This window comes from Myxocyprinus asiaticus, chromosome 3, assembly GCF_019703515.2.
Source record: "Myxocyprinus asiaticus isolate MX2 ecotype Aquarium Trade chromosome 3, UBuf_Myxa_2, whole genome shotgun sequence".
NCBI classification, from domain to species: Eukaryota; Metazoa; Chordata; class Actinopteri; order Cypriniformes; family Catostomidae; genus Myxocyprinus; species Myxocyprinus asiaticus.
The window spans coordinates 5,912,252-5,925,129 of record NC_059346.1 but is presented as its reverse complement, the minus strand read 5'-3'; the positions used below and the strand labels follow the sequence as shown (position 1 = coordinate 5,925,129).

The window sequence follows — 12,878 nt, the reverse complement described above, 5'->3', positions numbered from 1 at the left end:
GTGCGTGGTGAGTTGTGCGTGGTTGCCGCGGAGAATAGCGTGGGCCTCCACATGCGCTATGTCTCCGTGGTAACGTGCTCAACATGCCACGTGATAAGATGCGCGGATTGACAGTCTCAGACGCGGAGGCAACTGAGATTTGTTTTCCGCCACCGAATTGAGACGAGTCACTACGCCACCACGAGGACTTGGAGCGCATTGGGAAGTGGGTATTCCAAATTGGGGAGTAAAGGGGAGAAAAAAAGAAAATATGATAGCTTTGTAAATCTCAAAAGGTTTTAAAGTTAAATTACAACTTGCCTTTAGCCTGCTCACGGAGGGTCTAAATACAAATATTATTTACTTATTTATTTAATTACTTATGTTAGGGCATAATTTACAATCACGTTATTTATCAAACCGCACAATTATGACATTACATATAATACAGCTTATTTTTCTGTTAAAGCATAATTTTCTGTAAAGCTGCTTTGAAATGATGTGTGTTGTAAAAAGCACGATATAAATAAAAATGACTTGACAACTGAAATACATTACTATTGTATTGTAAAATTCTAACATTATTATTAACAATATGATTCATTATTATTATTATTATTATTATTATTAATAATAATAATAATAATAATGATTATTATTTTATTATTATTTATTAATATTTTTACATTAAATTACAATAATATTTAACTTGACTGGGTTCCAAAACAAAATAACCCTGTGATTAAAAGTGGACGGATTACAGCTGAAGTGAACAAAAAAAGAGGTCTGAATCCATTTAAAGCTAAAGTAAGTAATATCTGCACCACCAAACAGGATTGCAAAAATAAACATTGTTTTCAAAATAGCTTTCTGAATACGCCCCCCTTCTGCCATTGATTGAACAAACAGAAAGTCCTGCTCCCAATTCACACCATTGGTCGAGTAAATGTTATTGTCTCTCTTGAGACAGGTTGCTCAAAACAGAGGAATTTTCATATCGCCACAGAGACACAATGTTTACTGTTTTCAAGAAAACTTATGGCTGTCTCTGCATATTAAGCCGGGATAGGAGAAAGTATTTTAACTTCAGCTTTAAGTCTAGATACAAGTTGAAAAATGTGGAAGATTTTCACTGGAATTACTGTTCATTTTGCTGCTGCATTATCTAGTAGACTATTTAAAAATAATGTTATTCTTACACATTTTTGATGTAATAATTTTTTGTTTTCTCTATTGTTTACATGTTCCTTTACATGTAAAAGAATGCCCCTAAGCTGTTCCACACAGTGAGGTATAGATATTATAAACTGATTAAGAAACACCGGTATCGAATCGGGATTGTTATCGGCTGATACTGAGAGTTCAAGTATTGGATCAGGAGAGAAAGAAATGGTATAGGTGCATTCCTAGAAGAAAGTATTTATCATTGAGAAAAAAAAGAAAAGAAAAAAAAACACTTTACTATCACATCGCCTTTAGAATATTGTCAAATATAAATACGTATTGTATTTTAAGCATTTTAATTGTTTTGCCTCCTATCGCCTCTCCAATTGAAAATGAATTGGGACTCTCGGTTACTTTGTGCCATGTATGCCACGTAATGCCCTTAACGGTGTGCGTCCTTGGCGGACGCATTGCACATCTGGTTGAATATCAGCTGTGCGCTACTTAACAGCACGTGATACGTTCATTCCTGTCATTCCCGTTTAAATATATTGACAATTTTTCCCATAATTGTGGATATACATGATGATTTTATTGACCGTGTAGTATACGGAAAGCGATGTGGTAGACAATACACACTTGCTGTACATGTTACAGACGCGCCTCAAAGTAGCGCAGCGGTGTAACTTTGTGCATGGGCATTGAGCGGGATTTCTCTTCCACGCCAGTGGACACCTACTATAGATTGGAGGGAGAGGGCAGGTAGACCGAAGGAGAGTAGTTTGGTTACAATAGGTTAATAATAACATATTGATCTAGCAGTGATAATTCCAAATGAATAGCCATGTGTCACTCTCTCTCCCCCGCCCTTTTGCCACCCTTGCTGAGTTGCCTAGTTCAGCTTTACTTTATGATACTGGATCATTTCACATGCACACCCTGCTTTTGACAATGTAAAATGTGTCTGTTATCAGATCTGTTGGAGTCGCAGTTTTTGTTCGGATTGTCAGCCAAAATTTTCAGCAGAGTCCTGGGCATTTTAAAAATCCCTGCAGGGATTTTTTTAAAGAGTCTGTACATAGATATACATTTTGTTAAACAGTAGTGATATAAGATTTTGATAAGACCTCTAAGTCATTCATTCAATACAGATATTCATTTCCCATTAAACTCGCTCAACTCACAGCCAGGTATATTTTACAGTCTCTTAATGCACGCCCACACCCATCTGTGACTGTTTCAATTGTATTTAATTTGTCAACCAGAAGATGTCGCTGTGGCCTCCAAGCTCCACTCTGGAGCACTCCGAGTTCGACTGCAATGCCTCAGGGATAAAGCACGCCCCCCTCATTTCCATGCGGACAAAGAAATGTAGAAATAAATAAATGTGGAAATAATAAATATTGAAATATATACATGAAGAAATAAATGTAGAAATAAATATATGAAAATTTTTTATAAATGTAGAAATAAATAATTAAGGGAATAAATAAATGTGGAAATAAATTAATGTGGAAATAAATTAATACAATTGTACATAAATAAGGAAATAAAAGTATAAATGCTTATGTTTGTTTGATTTTAAGATTTATGTATTTATATGTACACTTTTTTTAATTTTTTGCATTTATTTGCAAATATATTTATTTTTAATAACAGCAGTTCTCGTCCTCCATAAACACTGGTGTGGTAACGCAAATCATAAACGCAGCTTCACGATTGCTGTAACAATGCGGGTAGCTACAGTCTACCGGCAAATTAATATTGTGAAGGATGAGAGTTTAAGAGATTTAATGCGCATTGCAATGAATGCATCCTATGTGGGGAACTAGTTCTTTCAATTAGTCAAACTCACACTTAGACTTTGGGAAACGTTTAATGTTACTTGAATTGGTGATGTTTTAGTGCATTGTCTTTATATTGTGGAGGACTTTGTTTGGAAAATGTTAATAAAGCATTATATTGCTACATATTGTTTTGTTTTCTTTCCTAAGATGGAGTTAAATGAATTTTGACAAGAAGTGTCAAATTTCGGCACTTTTAAAATCTGATTAATCGCGATTAACTAAAAAATGTTTTGCGATTAATCGCAATTTTAACATTTTAATCGACTGACAGCTCTGCTGTAAATATATTCTACATTCTCCTCTGTAGGTTCCTGTCCATTCCAAAGGGGTTCTCTTACCTCAACGAAAGAGGCTACGTCAACAAACAACTAGAAAAATGGCAGAAGGTAAGCTGATCAATCCATTGGCTCTTTTACATCCATCTTGATCTTGTTCCTCTTTAATGAAGATGGTATATTGAGCCGTTTCTGTCTTTGCAGGAGTATAATCTGAAGTATGTGGACATGATTGAAGAGCAGTTGAATGAAGCTCTGACAACATATCGCAAACCTGTTGACGGAGACAACTATGTTCGGCGCAGCAACCAAAGGTTTAGGGATAGTTCACGCAAAAATAAACATTCGGTCATCACTTACTGATCCTCATGTTGTTCCAAAACCATATTTCTGTCTTCCATTGAACACAAAAGTAGATGGTAGGTGAACATTTCACACTGGAAGAATGAAAGTCACATAGGTTTGGAACAACATGAGGGTGTGTAAATGTTGACAGTTTTCAAAAATATTGAAGTGCATTGTTTCAAACTATTTCTCTCTCTCTCTCATGTTGTAGGTTACAGAGGCCAAATGTTTTTCTCCCTGTTCATTTGTATGGGCAGTTGGTCCATGATAAGACGGGCTGCCTCTTATTGGAAGCTCAGGTACAAGATGCTTGCTAGTTGTTGTACAGCATGTTTCTGGCATTTGTGTATTTGTAGTGGTTGTAACCCTGTGTGTTTGTTAGGGTGTTATCCCGGATCTCAGCTACACTGTTCGTTCTCCAGTTCTGGATAAATGGGAAGGCATTAAACAGCTAAAGGCAGCGCTATGGGCTCTGGTCAGTTATGGTTTTGATTCTTGCGCTGTGCATTTTCTCGCCAGTATTTAATGATTGCATTCAATTTTTGTGGTTCTGTCATGATTTACCCTGATGTTGTTCCAAACCTGTGTGACTTTCTGTCTTTAGTGGAACACGAAAGGAGATGTTAGGTAGAATGTTAGCCTCGGTTACCATTCACTTTCATTGTGTGGAAAAAATGCAGTGCAGTGTAAGTGAATAGTGACTGAGGCTTACATTCTGCCTAACATCTCCTTTTTTTTGTTTCACTGAAGAGAAGTCATACGGCAGCAACATTAGGGAAGTAAATGGTTTTGGGGTGGTGTATACCTTTTATTTTTTTTAAATACATTTACCATTTTCAGGGCAACATTGGAAGCTCAAACTGGGGTCTGAACCTGCTCCAGGAAGAGAATGTGATTCCAGATATAATATCTCTGGCTCAGCACTGTGAGGTTCTGTCCATACGTGGGTAAGACTGCCTCATATCACCGTTTGATAGAAATAATCTCAGTGATTTGCAATAGAAAACATACGTGGCAAGATAACATGTTAGCATGAGACTGGTGCGATCAAATTGCTTGTCTGTGCACCAATTAAGGTGACCATTCTTTGACGTCCAGCAAAAAAAAAAAGTAAACACGAATATTTTTGCTTGGAATTTGCTCAAGGATACCAGGAAGGGACATGACGTGACAATTCGTATAATGTATTACATCTGAATCACATCTGTAATGTATAACCACCTAGAAATACACTCCCACCTTAAAAGAATGATTTAAACAACTTAACAGCTCAAATAGCAAACTTTTTGCTGAAAAAGTCATGTAAATGCTTTAACAAAAATGCAAGCTTTACATTTGTTTTGAAACCCATCTGTATGATGCCCCATAAACTTCTATTGTAAGTGCATTTCTGTACAGGTGTTTTACATCAGTTTTTACAAACAGAGAAACGAGATGAAAATATTTTCTGTAGGAACCTGCAACATGCGGCACATCATTTAAGTTGTATTTGGAATATTTCTTTAATCCACTGACCATAATTTACTTTACATATTACATTTTAGCTCATTTTAGCTCTTCTGAACAGTTTTTTGTTTTTTTTGTTTTGCACTTTATGGACAGTTTCAGTTTCCGTGTGGTGCATGCATTTGTATTTCCAAATCCTTAGCAGCTTAGCTCTGGACAAGAAAAAAATGTGCCAAATCAAAACTGTGTGAAATGCAACTTCTCAGGAAGTAACAGACAGCTTTTTGTGTGCAGTACATGTGTGTATGTGCTGGGCGTAATCAGCCGTACACGGCAGGGCAGTGACGTGCTGAAGTCTTTAGGATGGGACTCTGTACGTCACAGCCGTAGGCAGCAGTGGCCCGTCGTTCCCGATGAGGTGGACGCTCCGCTGCCCAGCGAACTCTCATCTGTGCCCAGCACGCTCAGCCTCAACTCGGAGTCCACCAGCTCACGGCACAACAGCGAGAGCGAAAGTCAACCCAGTGAGTCGATACACATGGTTAAACTAAAGTCAACATCAATTTAAAATTAATCCTACACTGCAAAAATGTACTTTCTTTATCAGTCTTGTTTCCTGTAGTATATCTAAGCATCCCTAAACAAGATGAATTTACCTGAGAAGCAAAACTGAATAAGACTAAAATTAAATTTAGTTTTCTTACCCCATTGGCAAATATATACACTGCCCTTCAAAAGTATGGGGTCACTTGACTGAAATGTTTCTCATGATCTTAAAAATCTTTTGATCTGAGTGTGTATGCTTAAATGTTTGAAATAAGTTTTGTAGACAAAAATATAATTGTGCCAACATATGATTTAATAAAAAAAGAAATAAAAAATACATATATATATATATATATATATATATATATATATATATATATATATATATATATGTGTGTGTGTGTGTGTGTGTGTGTGTTCATATTCATGTTTTAATGCTTAAAACAAGAAGAAACAAAACATTTATTGCCCCGAAAATATTTTGACAACTTTCACTTTTTTGCACTTTTTTCTTCTTTGGCATCTAAATAAAAAATTTTGCTAAGATTTTTTCTAAGAGTACAAGTACGAAAACAAGTTTTCCAATTGAATAAGAAAAATAAACTTAATTTAGTTTGTATACCATTATCAACACAATTTTGCTTTGCAAGCAAATTTAGCTTGTTTTAATGATGTTTACCTAGATATTTTTCTGGAAAACAAAAGAAAATCACTGATTTAGAATTTTTATTTTTTCACTGTATATGTACTTTCTTAATGCAGATTCCTGGTCTTATTGTGCACAATTTATCGGTGCACATTATTCCAATTAAAAACATTTGTTTGTCTTTGTAATATCATTCAAATTTAATAACTTCATCCACATCTGAAACAACTTTCAATCCCTTCGTCTCCATTCTAGTATGTAACGGACACTTTTCACGATTCAGTCAATTCTGATGGATAAAATCTAGTCCCGCCCTACACATTTTTTCTTACGTCCTGTTTCACTCTGAAAAACGTCACGTCAAAGAAGTAAAATGGGTTGCAAATGCTGTTTCATGTTGACTTTATCAGTTCATGCATGTACGAAAAAGAATGTATGCATAAATGTATATAGGGATGCACCGATGTATCGGCTGCTGATATTTATCGACAAATTATTGACCAAATGAAAACTATCGGTAATAAGCATGAAAACACTGATATGAAAAACCGACAAAATTAGTAACACTTTGTAAAAACTCAGAATCCAGAAATAGTAATAGCCACAAAATGTAGAAGGGTTGGCACTCCTATGAACATGTAATATTTAATTTTTATTCTTTTTTTGTTCTCACGTTGCGAATGAAATGTGGATACAACGGGATAAACGGACGTGACAGTTGTGAAAGCAGACTTACCTATAGACTATCAAAAACACTTTGAAACGGGCGGCCTGGGTAGCTCAGGGGCTACCACCCCTGGAGTTCGCTAGTTCGAATCCCAGGGCGTGCTGAGTGACTCCAGCCAGGTCTCCTAACCAACCAAATTGGCCCGGTTGTTAGGGAGGGTAGAGTCACATGGGGTAACCTCCTCGTGGTCGCTATAATGTTGTTTGTTCTCGGTGGGGCGCGTGGTGAGTTGAGCGCAGATGCCGCGGTAGATGGTGTGAAGCCTCCACACGCGTTATGTCTCCGTGGCAACGCGCTCAACAAGCCATGTGATAAGATGCGCGGGTTGATGGTCTCAGACGCGGAGGCAACTGGGATTTGTCCTCCGCCACCTGGGTTGAGGCAAATCACTACGCGACCACGAGGACTTAGTAGCACACTGGGAATTGGGCATTCCAAATTGGGTGAAAAAGGGGAAAAAATCCAAAAAATAAAAACACTTTGAAACCTGCAGACTTTGACATCGGAGATATCAGAAATTATATATACTAGAAATTAAATATATTGGAAATTATTTATTGTTAGAACAGTAAAAAAGCTTTTGCACCTCTTTATAATTTTTTTTAAGCGTTCTGAAGTAAAATGGTGATCTGATGACAAAATAAGAGATATCGGGAAAATATCGGTTTCAGCCTATAGTTTTTGTTAAAATCGGTTATCGGCCAAAAATGTTCATATCGGTTCATCTCTAAATGTATGCAGTACAAGCTGCTGTTGCTTATTACGACCATTGTAATACTGAATGTGTGTGCTCTCAGGTTTGTATTTTATGGAAGATGATCGTGAGAGGTTGGACATGTACGAGGACTCTTCCTTCTGCTCACACATGAAGCCCTCAAAGGACAGAAGCCCCTTCAACATTCTGACCCCTTCACACCTCAGAAATCGCTTTCTGAACTCCCTCTCTCTCCCTAGTAAGAAAGGGCGGAGCATAAGTGACTCTAAAGGCACGAGCAATGCCGTAAAATTGCCAGAGGAACTCTGGCTCGTGCGGCGGAACCGTACTATAACGGAACCCTCAAACTACTCTCCTGGCCACTCGGGGCAGTGTGAAGTTTTCTTTAACGGTAGTCGCATGCCCCGCAGCCCGACGGTAAGCCTGGAGACATCATTTGTGGGCATAAAAGCACTAGCAGAGCCATACTTGACTGACGGAAGCTCTGATTCGGAGATAAAAGTTCACCATAAGGCTGTGATCCCTGGCCACGGCCCGCGGGAGCGAAGCAGCAGGGAACGTTTGACATGTGACGGCACCTCTGTATTGCCGGGAGGCTGTACATTTAAGAGTCGCAGTCAAAGCTTTAACACGGACACCACCACCAGCGGCATCAGTTCAATGAGCTCCTCCCCCTCCCGAGAGCCGGCCTCCACCGTCGTTATGGATACGGACTGCGCCAGCCTCAACACAGTGGTCAGTGCCAAAACGGTAAAAATGCAAGACTCTCTCCGCCCACAAGCCCACCACAACCACATCCCCTTGTCCAAGTCCAATTCCACCTCGCTGGTTCCTCCCGGCTCGGCGCATACACTTCCACGCAGGGCGCAGTCACTGAAATCGCCCTCCGTGGCTACCATCAAAAGTTTAGTGGACTGTAGCTATATCTACACGAGCCCTCGTGACGCACTGGGCTACGCAACGTTAAAACGACTACAGCAGCAAAGGATACACCCTTCATTGTCCCACAGTGAAGCATTGGCTTCTCCTGCTAAAGATGTGCTGTTTACCGACACAATCACCATGAAAACGCACAGCCTCGAATCGCGGCTCACCCCACGCAGGTACCCTTGCACTCTTCATTTCTACCCTCTTCTACTATATTGTACTTTTTTCTCTCTCTGAACTCATTGCACCTTTATATTGAGCTGTTTGATATGTGGGTGAATCTCATGAAAGGTGTCAAGAACATGTCCAGGTTAGGGTTGCACGGTAATATTGCAATACCTAAAAATATAAAACAGTATGATATCACCTTGTTGCTTATTCCAGTACCACACTACCAAAATGCCATGCCAAAATGGCCTGATACCTGAAAGAATCCATGGTGTCAGTCAGGATAGCAGTTTCGTGCAGCCGCAAAACACCCCCATAACAGGACTGACCCACCTCCGTGCTTGACTGTGGGGATGGTGTCGTTCTTGTCATCACTTTGTCATCTTACTCCAGACGTACTGCTGACCCATGGGTCTGAAACTCATTTTCAGTTTAGTGTCATATGTCTATAAAACCTTCTTCCAGGACTCCACAGGTCTTTCCTAATTACTTCTTGAATATTCAAGTCAACATTTCCCTTGGTGAAGTTTTGCTTTCTTCCACACCCCAAGAAGGTTGCTGTTGTACCATATTTAAAAAATGTATGAATGGTGCTGCCAACTTTGTCTATTGGAAATTGAAGTGCCTTGGAAATGTACTTTTAGTCATGACCTTTCTTGTGTAATGAAATAATCTCCTCTATTAGCTTTTGAGACATCTTATTTTTAATTTTTGCATAGAAATAAACTTTTGCTTACAACACTAAACTTAAATTTTAAAACTTAACTAAGTGCCATTGCAGATTGATGACTTAATTTTGTTTTAAAACAATTACTTGTGTTACCTTTTTTGGGAAAATAGCTGTGAAGATTGTGTAGAAATCTTTATGGTTCTAAAAACAGGCTTCATTTTGTGACATATACTGTATATATTTATTTTTTATCCTAAGTTGCAATATAACCTGAACATGTTCTTGACAGGTTTCATGAGATTCATCCATATATAAAATAATAAAAATTGGTTGGTTACATTAATCTGTCTTTCAAGTTCAGGGTATTTTTTGCTGGTCCTCAATTGTTCTCATAAAAGGTTCAGGTATTCTGGACCATTCAACTCCCATCGCAGAGTGTCCAGAACTGTCAAGCCATGGTGGGTAGGGCAACTATAGAGAACAGTCCTCATTAGCTTAGACCCAATGTAGATTTTCCATTGTAGAACAGTGTAGAGTTCAAGGCAACAACCTGTCCTTTGGAAATGAGGTTCTTAGTCCCCAAATCTGTACATTTTTCTCTCACCCTTCACTTTATATGAAGAGTTGAGTGACCGGATACTAATACACCTCAAAGACTCTGTCACATCCTTGTTGAAACAGTTCTTTTGAAAACTGCAACCTAGTAACATGTAAAACAATAGTACTTTAGTAGATCCACATTCCTGCAAAGTTTAGTTCCAGTCTCTAACATACCTGTACTAAAGCTAAACAAAACCTGCTTCACGTGCTGTATACGGAGGTAGAAGGGCCTCGAGGCCTGTCCAAATCCAATGTTTGCATCGCATCCTTTATACTGAGATGCCTTTATCTGGTAAATTTGTGAAAGCATTGATATGTCCTTCTATGTCACCAATGTACCACTAGAGGTTGACCAGTAGTGGATGTTGCTGAAACCACTAACTTAGGTGGTGTAAAAGGTCCAAAATCTATTAAACAGCCGATAGATTTTTAAAATCGATTCATAGAATGTAAAATGTGACGAACACAGACACAGAGGCTGCAAGAGTCCGAAATGAATAAATTCCCAGATGCAGTTTATTGTTCAGCCAAAATCCCAATAATTACCAGAAAAAAAAATGATATTTGGTGCAGAATGTGGGACTTTTAACTGTAAAGAAGCTCAGTTTTATTTTGAAATGATGTAGACTAGGCTCAGTTACATTTTCCAAATTAAGGTAAATTAATTTGAAAAACACAGTAGCACTTATGAATGTATGTATGCATACAAATATGAATGAATATTTTAAATGATGAATTATTTTGATACAGCAAATCCCCACATGGTCATAAAAAAAAAAAAAAAACTATCCAAATGATCCTACGAGTCCAGCGAGTTCCAAAAACCAACTATCAGCACCGATTAATCATAAAACCGATATAGTGGTACTACCTCTATGTACCACAAATGTGTTTGCAGGTTTATTGAAAGAAGAAAATAGCAATTAGAAAGTAGAGTGGGTAGAAAGTAGTAATTAGTTAAAAAATGTCAAAAAAAATAAAATAATTCTTCATCTTATTACTACATTTCTACCGAGCAGTCCGCATAGTACTTAAACAAAATATTTTCTTAGCTGTGTCTAACGCTCACGTCAGTTTGTTTTACATTATTAGTAGAGGTCGACTGATAGTAGGGCTGAAACGATTAGTCAACGTTACAAAAAATTGACAACAAAAATTTCTGTTGTCGAATTGTCGTTAGATCTCATGTAACATGAGATCATATAAAACTCTATATGATGTTGTATGAGAGCAGCACTGCAGCTTGCACCTGGTTGAAGAGAGGAAAAAAACACAGCTCACAGTCCAGACGCACTCCAAACTTTCCAAACAGCCTAAAAAGTGATGTCGTTTCAAATTTCTCCCGGCTGATGCACACTCTGGCGTGGAGACCCTTGCGTTTCCTACAGCTAGATTATAACGTGATGGCTCACGACCTAGTGATTCATAAAATATGTGTCATGGTGTGTCAAAACTCCCTACGTATATTTACTTTAGGAGCTATACTGCAGAAGAAGAAATTGTTATCGGAAAATGTTGAATATAATATTTTATATATTTGAATATTTTAAAATTTCGAAAAATCCTTAAAACAAGATACATGTACCTGAGAAGCAACATATAAGATATTTAGACTTGCTTTTAGAGAATAGATCTTGTGTATGAGTATATTTTTCTTTACTGCACTGACAGAAGTATGAACAAGTGAAACAATACACACATACAAAATACACTTATATTCGATACACTCTCTGAAATCTAAATATCTTATATGTTGCTTCTCAAGTAAATGTATCTTGTTTTAAGGATTTTTAGATCATTTAGATTTTTAGATCAAAAACACTTGATGATAATACGATTTTTTTGCAGTGAATGTTTTAATGAATTAAACTTGAAACAAATCAAGTATTTTTGTTCCTTGTAACTCAATAAATGTCATTGAGAGGTATTTTTAAAAGATGATTTTGTTCTCTTTATTGTTAGTAAGCATGTTTAACACAACCTTTTAAGTCGAGGCACAAACTGAATAAGTTGGTTAAGAGCTAATGATTAATCGTTGCAATAATCGATATTGATAGTGGATTTTGCCGTTACAGATAAGTATGGTGGTGAAAGGACCGATAACCTATTAATCGGTCGATTAGTTTTTTGTTTTTTTGGGATTTTTCCCCTTTTTCTCCCAATTTGGAATGCCCAATTCCCAATGCGCTCTAAGTCCTCGTGGTCGCATAGTGATTCGCCTCAATCCGGGTGGCGGAGGACGAATCCCAGTTGCCTCCGTGTCTGAGACAGTCAACCCGCGCATCTTATCACGTGGCTTGTTGAGCGCGTTGCCACGGAGACATAGCGCGTGTGGAGGCTTCACGCCATCCACCGCGGCATCCGCGCTCAATTCACCACGCGCCCCACCGAGAACAAACCACATTATAGCGACCACGAGGAGGTTACCCCATGTGACTCTACCCTCCCTAGCAACTGGGCCAATTTTGTTTGCTTAGGAGACCTGGCTGGAGTCACTCAGCATGCCCTGGGATTCAAACTAGCGAACTAGCGAACTCCAGGGGTGGTAGCCAGCGTATTTTACCACTGAGCTACCCAGGTGGTCGATTAGTTTTGTAATTTTTTTTTATTGATTTATAGAAAGTTTAAAAAAAAAAAAAAAACTTTCTTAGCGTTTCCTTACTTATTGTGACACAAAAATCCCAGTAATAACCTGAAAAAAGATTTGGAGCATAACGCAGGTCTATGAAATACACTTATTTCGGGACTCTTATTTTGAAATGATGGCGACATGGCTCCGTTATAATACTCTATATTTAACTACTTACCAAATTAAGCTTTTTA

The 12,878-nt window shown here is 38.0% G+C and overlaps 1 protein-coding gene across 1 annotated transcript in view; it reads left to right on the top strand.

Annotated features, from left to right (window-relative positions):
* Positions 1 to 12,878, top strand: part of rictora (RPTOR independent companion of MTOR, complex 2 a) — a 52,572-nt gene that overhangs the window by 30,177 nt on the left and 9,517 nt on the right. The window contains exons 25-31 of the mRNA XM_051679545.1: positions 3,298 to 3,376; positions 3,470 to 3,579; positions 3,822 to 3,909; positions 3,993 to 4,085; positions 4,451 to 4,557; positions 5,351 to 5,580; positions 7,773 to 8,793. Of these exons, the coding sequence (XP_051535505.1) occupies positions 3,298 to 3,376; positions 3,470 to 3,579; positions 3,822 to 3,909; positions 3,993 to 4,085; positions 4,451 to 4,557; positions 5,351 to 5,580; positions 7,773 to 8,793 (1,728 nt within the window). The remainder of the gene's footprint in view (positions 1 to 3,297; positions 3,377 to 3,469; positions 3,580 to 3,821; positions 3,910 to 3,992; positions 4,086 to 4,450; positions 4,558 to 5,350; positions 5,581 to 7,772; positions 8,794 to 12,878) is intronic.